Raw genomic sequence first — 13937 nt, 5'->3', positions numbered from 1 at the left:
CAGATTAGAAAGTCTGCTCATATTTTAAAGTTAAATTAAAGAGTTTACTTCTTGGACTAAAGTGAGGGTGTGCTGCTGGAGAGTGAGATGTGAACTGTGAGTCACTGGCAGTGGTAAATAACCTGAAATAATATTTAAGCACGGCTCATTTTTTTGTTTGCAGACATCAATACGGCTGTAATTAGCTGTACTCCCGCTGCGCCCCCAGACATTTATTTTTAATGAGTGTAAACTGTTGCATCAATGGAGTGTTGGAGGTAACCTTGGCGTCGGTCTCCCTCAGAAACGTGTGTGACAAATCAGATTTAATTAGTGGCACGGTCGAGGTTATTACGCCGTGCACTCGTGTGAGAGGACTCGGGTTGTTTGTAATGTTCTGGAGCTCCTGTGTCGGTGTTTTGGAGCGTTTCATTAATAACTGTAACCTGCCTCTCTTCACAGATCATCCAGAGACAGCTGGAGCAGGTGGAGGAGAAGCAGCGGCAGCTTGAGGAGCGAGGCGTCGCTGTGGAGAAGGCTCTGAGAGGAGAAGCAGGTAACATCTTGTCACACATTCATCCCATGTGGTGTTGTGTATCAGTTATACAACCTCAGGAAGTTATGAAGCCCATATTCAGGGAACCAAAGGGTGTTGTAAGTTTTATAATCAGCTCATGCTATCCTTTTTATTGTGATTTAACATGCCTGTGACAGCTAAATGTAGCTCTGTAGGACTGAGTTTTATCTGTATACCAAACCAGCCCAGCTTCTGTAGGGCTCTGCAGGGAATAGGGCTAATATTGACTATCAGCATGATGTAACCGAAAATTGCATTACCTCAGAAAAGCTGTCCCTGCGTGACCGTTTTATAAACTCGCTCTTTGTCAAGCATTTCTTCAGAGGAGCTGAGGCCTACTTCAGGATGTAGATTTGCGTGCAGGAAGACATATTTGTTCCTCCGAAGTAATAAACCCAAATCGTGCCTGACAAGGGACTATCACAGACAATATACTTCCAAGATGAAGAATACATTATTTGTTAGGGGAGCAGCAAAGTTCATTATTTGCTGTGGTTATATAAGCGTGTGAAGCATGACTAGTGCTCAGCAGCAATATCACATTATTTACGTGATGTGAGTTCTGGATGCGGTGATGTGCTCAGCTCCTTTACAGAGTGGAAAGCCTATTTTGTCCTAATTGACTTAATGATGATGGAAACGTAATAACAAAGCTTTTATCTTGCCACTGCATCCTCATAACGTAGACGTATTGGTTATTTTCTTAAATACGGCCATTTTTCACCAAGCAAAATAACTCCTTACTTTTCCCATCAGCTCTTTCTCCAGCCTGCTGTTTGCGTATGTTTTAACTTGTTTACCACTCTACTCTCTTAAAGGATTGTATAAAGGTACTTATACATTACCCAAACAGCACAAAAGAAGATCAGGTATTAGATTTATGGCAGTTTCTTTGATTGTTTTTATTTTATTTCTGACATGTGACACTGTTAGGCGCCATCTGTGGTGACACACTGCAACACTTCTCCATTCTCAACACTCTCCGTTCATAACATGTCTGCCATCGTCAGTGCCAGCTGCATGCCATCAGGAGAACGTGTGTGTGTGTGTGTGTCCCCTGACATAGATTTGTGTGTGTGCTCATTCTGGATGTGTTTCTATATCACTGCCTCTCGATGAGGAGAGTCTCTGAGCTCTGATCCAGACTCAGATCACGCTCTATGATTAGAAATGCAATCAGAACGTAAAGGAATCAAATCCAAATTGGTTTGCAGGCTGACTACTCCGTTATGAAAATACTTTCTGCAAATATTTGCTCTGGCTGAGCGGCTTGCTACAGATATTTGTTGAAAACTTGTTCATTATCTTTTTTAATGTGCTGAGTAACAGCAATCCAGAGTGATTTCTAACTCGGCTTCACTTAACACTCTTGATGCATTTTTAGTCCAAATCAAATCATCCTCTTATTGGAGTCAAACATTTGTAACCGGAGAAAATCACAGCTTTTGTTGCTGTTTGAGCAAAAAGAAAAACTCTCAACATGACAACAAACACACATGATCAGAGGCGCAGCAGACTGAGCCAGTGAACAGCAAATACAGAAATCTATGTAGCAGTCTGTTATCATTTTGGTGTTGCACAGCCTGACTGCATTTTGCACTGTGGTGAGTACTGTGGGACGCTCCTTGTTCAGAGTGTCGCTGCAGTGAGAACGTGTGTGTCCGTATGTTTGCAAGGATGTGCATGACTTGCCGTTGTTGAGGACTTGTGTTTGTGTGCCCAGTTTGGGGCAGTGTGAATAACTCCTATCTCTAATATATCCCTGTCGTTGTAGACTATTGGGGAGATTCTAATTACAGTGAAATCCTGGACTTGCATCTGGGCGGTATGTATTTCAAATCTGTCGCTTTGAACTAACCTAATGGCTAACCCAATCTCTCCCCCACCTCCTCCTCACTTCTTTATTTTACGACTTGAGCTTTGTTCCCTCATATCTGCCTTTACTGGCTGGCTAGCTGTTTGGCTGGCTGGCTTCTCTATAGTGCAATACTTTCTGCTCTTATACCCCTCCTCCCTCCTCCCTCCTCCTCTTCCTGTGGGTTTGTAGTTCAGACACTCTTTACATCAAACAGAGATCAGACTCTTGGCCCCGTGCTGTCCTCTTATGATCGTCTTTGATCTCAGTAAACTTATGAATGATAGATGAATGAATTACTGAGCAGCTTTTATTTGTCGCTCCTCAGAAGGACGGCTCCACAATACAAACTGAAGTAGGAACACTGACAGACATGGTGCCCACTGACAGGAAGAAGGGTCAATATTGAGAGTATTCAAACAAACACCACACAGTGCTCTTGGTTTAGACATGATCTGGAAAACTCACAACTAAGCAAGTGTGTTTATGTCTTATTTGTCGTAAAAAAATATATTAGACTTTTTGTAAGCCACATTCTCCAGACTGGTCCAGGAAAATAAGTGATTAAGGCCATATCTGCTAGGGCTGGGACAATAAACTAATTCAATCCTATTATGATTTGGGGATTTTTTTCCATTCGGTTAAATTGCGATTGTAATTTTTGGTTTGCTTTTTAACACCAGACCATGTGAAAAAGTCAAGTTATCTTAAGTTATGATGATAACATCTACAGACTATATCAGGAGCCATATTTTCCCATAAAATGCACATCATGAGAGTCAGAGAGAAACATTTCGCCCTCTGCTGGAGAAAAGTGGTAACGTTTTCCCAATCCAGTTTATGAACAAAGACAGAAATGAAGAATGTGAATTTGGGGGGGGGTTGACAAAGAATCCTGATTTTGTATTAGGTTTGTATCAGTTTCTGTACTCATCAGTACCAATTTTTGGTACTTTTTTGTGTTAATGTGGTAAAAAAAATATCTTTTTTTTAAAATAAAGGTTAAAAGTTTTTCAATTCTTCAGTATATAACCTTACAATGCTGTGTTGATGTCCAGCATGGAAAATCTCCCACTCTTCCACTCCCACACAGTCACAAGGATGCATTTAGGTACCTAAACGTGGTACCTTTTGATTTTATGTGAATTGGTACCCGGTACTTATGACAGAATTCAGTCGGTACCTGTATAAGTACCTAATTCGGTACCCATCTCTAATTTTGATATGGTCAGACAAAAAATCCTGACATATCGAACATCGATTATTTTCCCACCCTTAATGTCCACAGGTGGCCAGGTATCTGGGAAACCGCATAAATTTTTATATGTTTACCCCTGTTGTCCACACGAAACCGCAGATTTACGTCACTGAAAACGATGTTTTCTGAAAACTCCAGTTAAAGTGAAGATTTGGGAAAACTCTGGTTCCATGGTTTCGTGTAGACGCCGGTAAACCAAGTTTTTGGTTTTCAAACATCACAGCTGAATGACGGGGGCTCATTCAGAATGGCTGGCACGGGTTTCACATCTAAAAAAACTCCCAAATATAGGTTTGAAATCCCTCAAGCCGCACTTATCGGCGGATTTGCTCACTGCTTGTGGACAAAAGTATTATTCAAAACAAATGAGCGGGCAGTATTCTTTTTGAAAATACCTGGCTGCGTTTGTACAAAGCCTAAAATTCAAAAGTACAGCTTGAGTTTCTTCCAATGGGAAGGTGAAGATGTTATTTTTATTTCACAAGTCATATCTTATGTTTTGAGAAACTTGATGAGTAAATGTTCATATTCCATCGGCAGATTTTCACCTCATGCATTAATTTGTCTTTTGATATCTTGAAAAAAGTCATTTTCTTGACTTGTCAGGTGAATGTGGCTTCTATTGACTCTAATCAGGTTTTTTTTAGTATTAGAAATGAGACTAAACTTGCTTAATTTTGAGCTTTTGCTGTGAAATACATATAGCTTACCAGAATAAATGAGCATCAATATGCATCAGTTATCAGTTACTATTTTTTTATGTCAAAGCATTTTATTCCATGCACTGTCATACCATTCAGCTACAGATTAACTTAATACACATCTTTTTTATTTATTTATCAATTTATTTATTTTTACACAATAAGCATACAGAGAGGAGATGCATCCACAATACACTTGCTAAACATATATCTTCTAAGAGCAATTCCTGAAGGAAAAAAAAAGAAAAAAAAAGAAAATCATCATCTTTACTTAACTTTCTTTGATGTATCATTGACATTATCCACACATTTAATTCTGTACATTACAAGTGCACTCAAAGTGAAATATAAACAAAAACACCCCAAAAATAAATAATTAAAATGAATACAAAATAAGAGATAATTAGAGATTAAGGATTGCATTTATCACTGGTTTCCATCTTTTTTAGAAATATATGTTTCAGCTGTAACATTGCACTGATTATCTCCAAGATTAAAACAGCTTTGACTCTGTTTCTCCATTGCATAACGATGGGAAAGTGGTCTCAACCTGCAAACTGTTTTTTTTCTTTACTGTTACAAGCAAAATCCTTGTTCAGTATTTTAATTTCCCGTTATTGATACTATTATCCCAAGTATAGAGAGTGAAGGCTTTAAAGTAAATTGTTGAATTTCCCTTTATTCTGCCTCCCAAAAGTTAAGAAGTTTTGGACAATCCCAGAATATCTGTGTGAAGTCCCTCTAGCGTAGTTCAGATGTGTTACTGTAGTTTGTACATATCTTTAATCCAACATTTCAACTTTGTTTTTTCAGCCTCCTCATTAATTTTATAACCCTCTACAGAGAAACATATCTGTTGTTTTAAAAAGTTTCTTACAAGACAAAAAATAAACAGATCAAATCATGAACCAGACACAGAACATAGACCCCTTCCCACCCTCCCACCTACACACTGTGTGAAAGTATTGTGTAACCTCCCCTGCTCTGACTCATACTAAACTGCTAGCATGGCTCTGTTAGCTTCCCCTCAGAGCTCTGTGCTGCTCCTTTCTGTCCTGTAGTCCCAGAAGAGGCTCCTCCTGACTTTCTCATACTGCTCAGTTGCATAACTCTGAGTCTGTGTGTCGTAGTGTCTGCTCGTAGGCGGTGTGGTAACCACTGACCCTGAGCTGCTCTGTGTTAACCTCATTGGTCAGCAGTAGTCGTGTCCGCTGTGTCTGGGTGAGACATGCTGTGGTTTGTTGCTAGTTTTCTGGCCTTGTTTGAATATGGGTGGGATGCATATTCTCCTCCCCGTAAAGAGCTCAGCTGTGTTTGTGAAATATTGTAGAGTTTGGTGGAAAATGCATTTCAACATATTTGAGCAGGGCCTGTGCTTCTGTGTGGTTTTGTTCTCACTAATCTGACGGGAGACTGCGTGGAGCTTTGGGACGGGAATATGTTTTGAGAAAAAAAGGAGAAATCTGCTCAAAACTTGATTTATTTTTGTTTTGTTTTGTTTTGGGCTCGGTTTCAATTTTGTATCCTTGCTGAAATGTTTATGTGTCAAGCAAACAAAGTTAAACGGAGGAGCTGAAGGGGGAAAGTTCTCATTTCTTTTTTCTCCTTGTTTTGGTGCTAACTGTGAAAGTGACCAACACTTGACTCATAAAAATAATAACTCTAAAGAAACTTAAAAATGCACACATTTCTGCGCCATTATCTGCACACTGTGAGTAAATAATCTTGTTACCTCAAAAAATTAGAATTTTACTGAGAAAAGGGGGCAACAAGCATCCAGCCTGTGCTCCAAGCAACAAAGGGAAATGTTACATCACAGTTTTAAGATAAGAGGGAACAGGAATTTCTACTTCCTGTTTACTGTATAACCAGAATGACGTTCACTGTGCACAGAGTGGGAATCAGAGCATCAGGTACAAATGGTTACATAAAAAAAAAAATTCTGAAGTGAAGGGTTACACATTTAGCGTATGAAGCTAAAGCAGCATCCCAAAATGTACAGATCTGGTGGTTAAATAAGTAAAGCCCTCAAAAGGTGAGCAGCTCAGTAGAGATGCACAATAAGGCTGGGTGATAAGGCCTAAAAATAAAATCTCCAATTTTTTCACAAAAATTCTATTTACAATTTTTTGATGATTTTTTTCCCACCTTTCAAAGGGAACAATAAGTACAAATGACTGAGAACCCAAAACCAGTTTCTTTTTAATTTTTTCAAAAATGTACATAAATAGCCTCTATTTCACCCTGGAATTGAAGTTTAAGCTGTTTTTCTGTTTCAACAACTTCTCTTTGTAGTTTTAAAGGAGGCAGCACTGTTGAGTTATACTCTACTTTAATTGTATTTTAAAAACGCTCTGTTTTATTCTAGTTTTATTTTTTGTCAAAGCTGTAGCCTGTTAATTCTGTAATTTTAATGTAAACGAATAAGCAAAAATAAATGTTAACAGATGATAATGGAACTTTTCTCAACCAGAGAAATCAACCAGACATCTCAACCAGATGTCATGGCAGACTTGAAAAAGAATTTTAAAAGAATTTCCCGACCACTCTGTCAGTCCTCGGCAGTTAAGCCAAGGACAAGAAATTCTTTAATCCAATTCAGATTAATGTTCATATCACAAATGTTTGTTTATTTTGTATTTTTTTTTAAACCAAAACACAAACCAATATGAAGTAGAAGTGGTGAAAAATGTGTCCCCTGAGTGATTTCCTACATTTTTCAGTGCTGGCAGTTATTACTCCAGAAACAGCACATTGATATAATGATAACAATAATGAAATACAGCTAAAGATGGGTACCTTTCACATTTGAAACAATAGGGTACCGATTGCCCAGTACCTGGCAATTGGTACCGGTACTCAACAGTACCAGTTTTTGGTATATTTTTTGTGTTTACATGGTGAAAAATATTAATTTGTTTTAATAATTTTTTTTTTTTTCAATTTAACTTATTTATTTCTTTATGCATAAACTTGCAATGCTGTGTTCATGTCCAGCACGGAAATCACCCACTCTTCCACTCCCACACAGTCAGAGGGTAGTCATTTAGGTACCTGAACATGGTAACTTTTGATTTTACATGAATCGGCACCTGGTACTTTTGACAGAATTTGGCGGGTATCTATAAAAGTACCTAATCTAATACTCATCCCTAAATACAGCACATTATCTCTGATGTCAAGAGCAACTTTTCACAAAGTTATGATATCAATATACCTTGTCTTTTGATTTTCAGCTCCCTAGGTTTGAACATCTTTCTGGAAGCTTCCCCCGTTGTTGCCATGCTACAACGTTCTCTTCATTGAGTTCATAGATGTTTAGCTATTTGAAAGGACAAATTATACAAGAAATTCCCACATCCTCTCTCATCTAGTTCCCATGTGAATCCCCAATCACTCCAACACGTCTTTACTTCTCAGTTTAAGACTTTTAGTGTTGACATCAAGTGTTTCCCCTGATTTTAAGATATGAAAACTTTTAAACAGCACAGTTTAACTCATGATAGGGAAAAAAAGTCATGCTTCGTTTCTCCTGCAGGGCGGAGTGAGACAGTCTGACAGCCACAGGTAGAAAAGACGTCCTGTGGTGTTCAGTGATGCTGTGCAGACATTTCAGTCTACCACTCTGGGGCTTTTTTTATTACTCACATGCTAATGTTGCCCAGATATCATCTGAATGTCAGGTTGATAAGCATTTATTACTGATCAAACATCCAGACTTCACTTCACGACAGTTATAAAGTCTCTGGGCAGTCAGGCCAAGGACGAGCCCTGCAGGCTGATTCCAAGTCTGATCAAACGCAGCACAAATGTTCGACTGCTCCAGTTTTCCCTGAATCTTGCGAAAACAAGTTATTTTCTTGTAAATTATAATCTCCCAGGAGAAGCTTTGTTCTCTGCACAGACGTAACTGTAAAAAATGAGAAGGCAAGAAACAAACATCTCATTCAGTGTGTGAGTGATGATAGTTATTTATTTATGAGTGTATAAAGTGCTGACGGTGCGTTTCGTAACATGTTTACTTGATTAAGTGGCGCTCTAAAAGTTTGGTTTGAACTTTGACCCTCTGTTTTTCCACCAGGACTTTACCCTCTTTCTCTGTGATAGTCCCTTGTAGCAATTATCTGGCATTTTACTCTGCAACTTCTTCTCACACCGGCCCCAGAGCGCTGTGTCTGCCTCTAATTTGTGTCATTTACTGGTACAAGCCCCTATATACACACCGCCATGGTATGATGTCTCCCTCAGATATCTTCTCATCCTCCCTGGCTCGGTCATTTCAAAGCCTAAACTCTGGGCTTTATTAAAGAAGCATATTTTATCTCTGATCTTACTTTGGTTAAAAAACAAGTTAAGTAGGTGCATATTAGGAAAAACTCCTCATTTGCACTTCAATAGTAGCTGCACTTCAAAAGTCATCACAGTGGTAAGAAAATGGATGGTCTAAACATACTTAAGTAGTGTTTGCAAGAAGAGGCTGAAACGTCTTTAAAGTGGAGGTAATTATCTGCGTCTGTGAGGGAGACGGATCTCCTGGTGATCAGTAATGGCTTTGATAATGGGATTAAATCATTTCCTGTGCTGTGGTAAACACTGCCCGTATGTGTCGGCTGTCGTCTGTTGCCAAACTACGATTATCTGCAGAACGACAGGGAGGATTTTCACCCTCTCTCTGTGATCGGGTTTTCTGTCTTCTCTTGTTTCTGTTTTCTATTTTTATCCTTTTTTCATCCCTCACACCACGCAGCTGATCTCTCCCACCTCCTCTCTCCAGGTGATTTGTCTTCTCCCTTTCACAGTGCTCCTGCCCTCCTTTGGTTTTCTCCACAGTGTTGTTTCTCCCTCACATTTTTTTCTCCACCTCTTCCTTCTCTCACCCCCTCAGCCTGAACTTTCCTTTCTCTTCCTCTTTCTCCTCTGGGTAATGGCTCTGCTCTCCCTCCTGCGTCACCTCCATCCCTCCCCCTCTCACCTGCCTCCGTACCTCCCTCACACTCTTTCCCTCTGTCTTGTGGAAGTTGAGCCTTTTGTGGGGATGCCTCGCCGAAGACCCCTCTCCTTCTGCCCCTGCTGTTCCCCTGAAGGTAACGTAACCTCGCCGCCTACGTTGAAGGTTGTGGCAGGTTACCTTGGCAGCCGTAAGGATCTCCAGTGTTGGAACCGTCCCTCCCCATCGCCCTTCAAACCGGTCCTCTATGTTGTTGTGTGACAAGGCTAAGTAGTTTTCCCCTGATTGCTTTCAAAGAAAAAAATCTGAGAATCTATGAAGAGAAAATTAATTAAAAAAAATAGCTCTAGATTTCATTTTGATCTGTCAAAAAATCGACAAAGAAGTGCTTCCCGGGCTCAAAGAAGTAGTATGCAGTCTTAGAAAACCACTCTTTTTTAAACTTTATTTCTTTCATGGCAAAGTCATGATTAGAGGTGTAAAAAAATATAGATAGGGCAATATATCACAATACTTTGACATGGGATTAAATATCGATATTTCAACTCTTAATATGGATATTTTTGTGAAAATAAAAATTCATAATTTAAGTGAGTTGGAAGTACAATATGTCTTTCACACCTCCACTGCAGTAGATGGTGCCAAAGAGCTACTCCACTGTATGTTTTCCATAAACTGTATAATAAGTATAATCTCAAAGTCTATTAAAAATATTTAAAATATTTTATGCCTAAACTTAGTGATGTGGGTTTTGATGCTGTAAACATCAATGTTTTTTCTCTATTCTTGGGTCAGTTTGTTTAAAATCATTTAAAATTAGTTTTTTACAGTGTTGCAGACTGATAAAACAATAGTCATAGTCACGTTTCAAGAAATATTAGAGTTTTTATGAGTACCATTAGTTACAAGTGACATTTATCACTTTCACCAACTGACCACGTCTTTCACCCAATAGTTTCTTTGCAACATTAGTTTAATGTCACAGTAGTTTAAGTGACAAACTTGTGACACTTTCTGTTTTTAAGTTAAGTGATAGTATGAAACACTGCATCTGACTTTCTTTATTTCAAAAACAATAAAATAGAATATTTGTTTTCAATCAAATAGTTTACTGGGTAGAATATCACAATATACCACAGTATTGTGATATTGTGATATTATGGCATCGTGACCTAAGTATTATGATGTGTATCGACCTTAAAAATACACTCTAAGTGTTTTAGCTTCGACAAGTCATTGTTTTAATTTTGTGATAAAGGCTGGGTTTTCTAAGACTGCCTGCATTTAAAATGTCAGATTTAACCATGACATAGTCGAATACTTCACCCTCATCATGGTCTTCTCCAAACCAAATAACAAGCAGGACAAATAGCTCTAAATGTAACCCCAAACACTTTGCTACTGTAGGGTAGAGTTTCCTGGATTGTTTAGTTTTATATTGTTAAGCTAGAAATGAGAAGAAGCCTAAAAAACTGTCTGGTTATGGCACGCCCCATGGTTTTCAGTGTAATATCTATCTCGGGAGTCCCTCAGGGGACCATGCTGGGCCCATGTGTGTTTTATTTTCTGAACATAATAAAAGTCATGTGCAGGGAACACACATGCTGCCTTTTTAATCACAGATGATACAGTTATTTTCATCTGGAGAGAATCTGCAGCAGCTTTTAAACAAAAATTGATGTTTCAAATTCTGACACTAATGACATTTTTGAAAAGCTCATGAAGTTTTTCAGCTGTGACTCCTTGATGTGTTTGTTTGATGAAGGAGATACTACTACAAAAAAGAAGCAGTGGGCTGAAACAGATTTCATTGTCAAGTCGTCTTCCTGTCAGAGATTCAGGATCAAATCTACCCACAGAAACTGTTCCAAAATATTATTTTAGGGATTAATTGTCCCACTTTTACTAAAACTGGCATGGATTAGGCTTCTGTTGTCAGCAAAAATTTTGCACCACTGATGCCCAAAACAGTTTGTTTTAGCCATGAGTCGCCAAATCCAGCAGGATTTATCCAGTTTTCTCTGTACGCCAAGCTCCACACGACTATGAAAGAAACCAAAAAAAAAAGAAGCAAACACACTGTTTGGAGCTTTCGGTCAGCTGTGAGACAGGCTTAGTCAATAATGATGTCCTTATATGATGGACAAAAGGAAACAAGAGCAGCTGCAGCAACACTGATCATTTCTGAGCAGTAGTTTGAGAGTCTGTCACCCCTGCTGCAGAGGCAGTTAGCTTGATAACAGAATTAGCCTTTCTTTGACAACAAATTTTCATAGTAAGTGATAATTTTGGTTGTTTAAAGTTAGCAAATTTGTTTTTTCTTTGGATAATACTACTGCACATGCACAGGGTCAATATTATCAGGTAGTTAACCGTTTCATTTCAAATTTTTCCTCCCAAAATAAATGCATGCATCTCATTCCTTAGATCTCTGTAGAACACACTATGTTAATTGAATTTATCTTTTTATCTTTTAATATATTATGTTAAATAACCATTATAATTATGTTTTTCATATTTTATTCATTTAAAATTTTAAACTAGATGCACAAAGTCAAACCAACACTTCAAGATTCGAGAGGTTTAAAAGAAAGGAGGGATGCACCGAAATGAAAATTTATGGCTGAAGCTGAATAAAGTATAAATATTTGGTTGAATAACGAAAATCGGATGCTGAATCAGATGCTAAGTTTGATGGGGCTCAATGTTGACTTTAAAATGGTCAAAAAAACGGGCTGTGAGTAAACGCTTCAGCCTATTCCTCTGGAATACTTTGAACTTTCAGTATTTGGAGGTTTTTGTTTTTTTTTTCCATTTACTGCATGTTATACGAGAATAAAACAGTTTAAAATGAAGAAAAACACAAAGGCAGAATAGGATCTTAGAGGTTTAGTGAAGTAAAAAACAGCAATCAAACACTGGGAACAGATTTTACAGGATGAACTTAGAGTTTAAACACTAATAAACAAATGAACATCAACATTTCTCTTATTTTGTAAATAAAAAGGTTGCTAAAAGCATCACCAGAATCTCCAGCATCACACAGATCTCTCTCCTCACACACACACACCACCTGAGGATTGTTCCTTCTTGTCATGGGACGAAACTGAAAGTCAAAGTATTTCAGCTGGTTACGTGTGTACATGTACATGTACAGTACAAATAAGGCTCGGTGCATTGATTTACAAAGGATATCACACAGTACAAGCCTCAATCAATGCATATAAGTACGCAAACAAAGTAAAAAGTAGTTAGAGAAAGCCTCATTTATCCTGAAGTTCATCCTATCTAACGTCACCTTTTTTCAAAAGGTTGCTCCTTCAGATGCACCTTCAGTCCCAGAATTATGCAGAAACCTCAGTGGAGGTCTTATAACCCTGGAGGATCTTCTTCTCCTTCTTTTTTTTTTAATTGGCATTTTTAGGAGACTTTAAATCAATTCTCTCTGTGCGCTCCTGCTATCAATCTGCTCCACAATCGTGTGTATTCGGGATCTTCCTTACATGCCTGAGTGAAGGTACTGTAAAAACCACGTCAACTGAAAGAGCACAGTTTCAGCTTTCACAAACCGTTGGAATTTTTCAGATTGTGTAAACCATTGTGTCGGTGACAACACATCCAGTGTTGAAGGGTTAACTGCGTCATTGCGTCGCACACCACGATTCGGCCTTGCTTTAAACTCACTTCACCGAAGGCCGAATGTGGCTTTTTTTGTAATGTTCGGCCAAATATATTCAGCTACCAAATATTCGGTGCATCCCTAAAAAAAAAAAAAAAACTACAACTTTTGTTGCCAGAGGGATTAAACAAGTTAAGAGCAACAGTTTCGTCCACATGGGGGCGCCAGACTCAAAGCAATCCAAAAGTTTCTCACAGTAGCTTTAATGTGTGGCGTAGCTCTGAGTGTAGTGTTTCATTTTCAATATTCCCCTGGAAACACGACTGTAGTGTCTCAGAATATCAAAGTAGATTAAGGTCTCACTTTAAGGGGGAACTACTGTGCTGTTGTGTGTCTCTAACAGCATGTGTTCCTTTTTGCTTCTAAAATTACATACAGAGCTGTAGGACTCACTTTTCTCTTTTAAAAAGGAAGAAAAAAAACTATTTTTCCTTCAACTAATTTTAAGTGTAATGTTATTATAAAAGGATAATCAAATCACCTGAGACAGGGCTTGCTTGCAGGCAGGTTTGTGGTTGAAGGAGTGAGAAACTTGCATGGTGTGCTGATTTGTCATAAATATTCAGCTCTTCCACAAAACAAGCCTTAAAAATTAACGGATCATCTGGTTTGTTCCAGCGTCTAACACCTGTCAGAGGAAGTTTTGCCTGAGCTCCTAATCCACGTGAAGTAGCACGCTCTCACTTGGTGTGCGATGGTGTTTCTGGTTTCTTTCACTGCTGTTTCTTTCTCGATCTGGTTGCTCCTCTGTGTTTGGAGCCTTGGGCTGTGGGGTGGTTACGGTGGAACAGGTTGTAGTGTTTTAAGAGCAGAAGAAGAAAAAGAGAAGAGTGGAATAGTTTTGGCTCAGGCTTGCTTTTATAATTCCTCCTTTGTCTCCACTTGTTGTGTTCCTCTCCACTGTGTGCAGCTCTTCTCCAGCTTTGCTCTCTCTGTCTCT

The 13937-nt window shown here is 38.6% G+C and overlaps 1 protein-coding gene across 16 annotated transcripts in view; it reads left to right on the top strand.

The window, feature by feature from the left end:
- The window catches only part of mical3a (microtubule associated monooxygenase, calponin and LIM domain containing 3a), a 193901-nt gene that overhangs the window by 169656 nt on the left and 10308 nt on the right, over positions 1-13937 (top strand). For 12 of the 16 annotated variants that reach the window (XM_074677101.1, XM_074677098.1, XM_074677089.1 and 9 more), the window contains 3 exons: positions 442-535; positions 1375-1425; positions 2331-2381. In XM_074677101.1, coding sequence (XP_074533202.1) covers positions 442-535; positions 1375-1425; positions 2331-2381 — 196 coding nt within the window. The remainder of the gene's footprint in view (positions 1-441; positions 536-1374; positions 1426-2330; positions 2382-13937) is intronic. The other 4 variants (XM_074677102.1, XM_074677091.1, XM_074677092.1 and 1 more) reach the window with 3 other exon arrangements.

The sequence above is a fragment of the Halichoeres trimaculatus genome, unplaced genomic scaffold (genome assembly GCF_033239565.1).
Source record: "Halichoeres trimaculatus isolate MK-OKI-2021-1 unplaced genomic scaffold, fHalTri1.1 fHalTri1_scaffold_10, whole genome shotgun sequence".
Taxonomy (NCBI): Eukaryota; Metazoa; Chordata; class Actinopteri; order Labriformes; family Labridae; genus Halichoeres; species Halichoeres trimaculatus.
The sequence above is the reverse complement of the archived record's forward strand: the minus strand, read 5'-3'. Positions and strand labels throughout refer to the sequence as shown.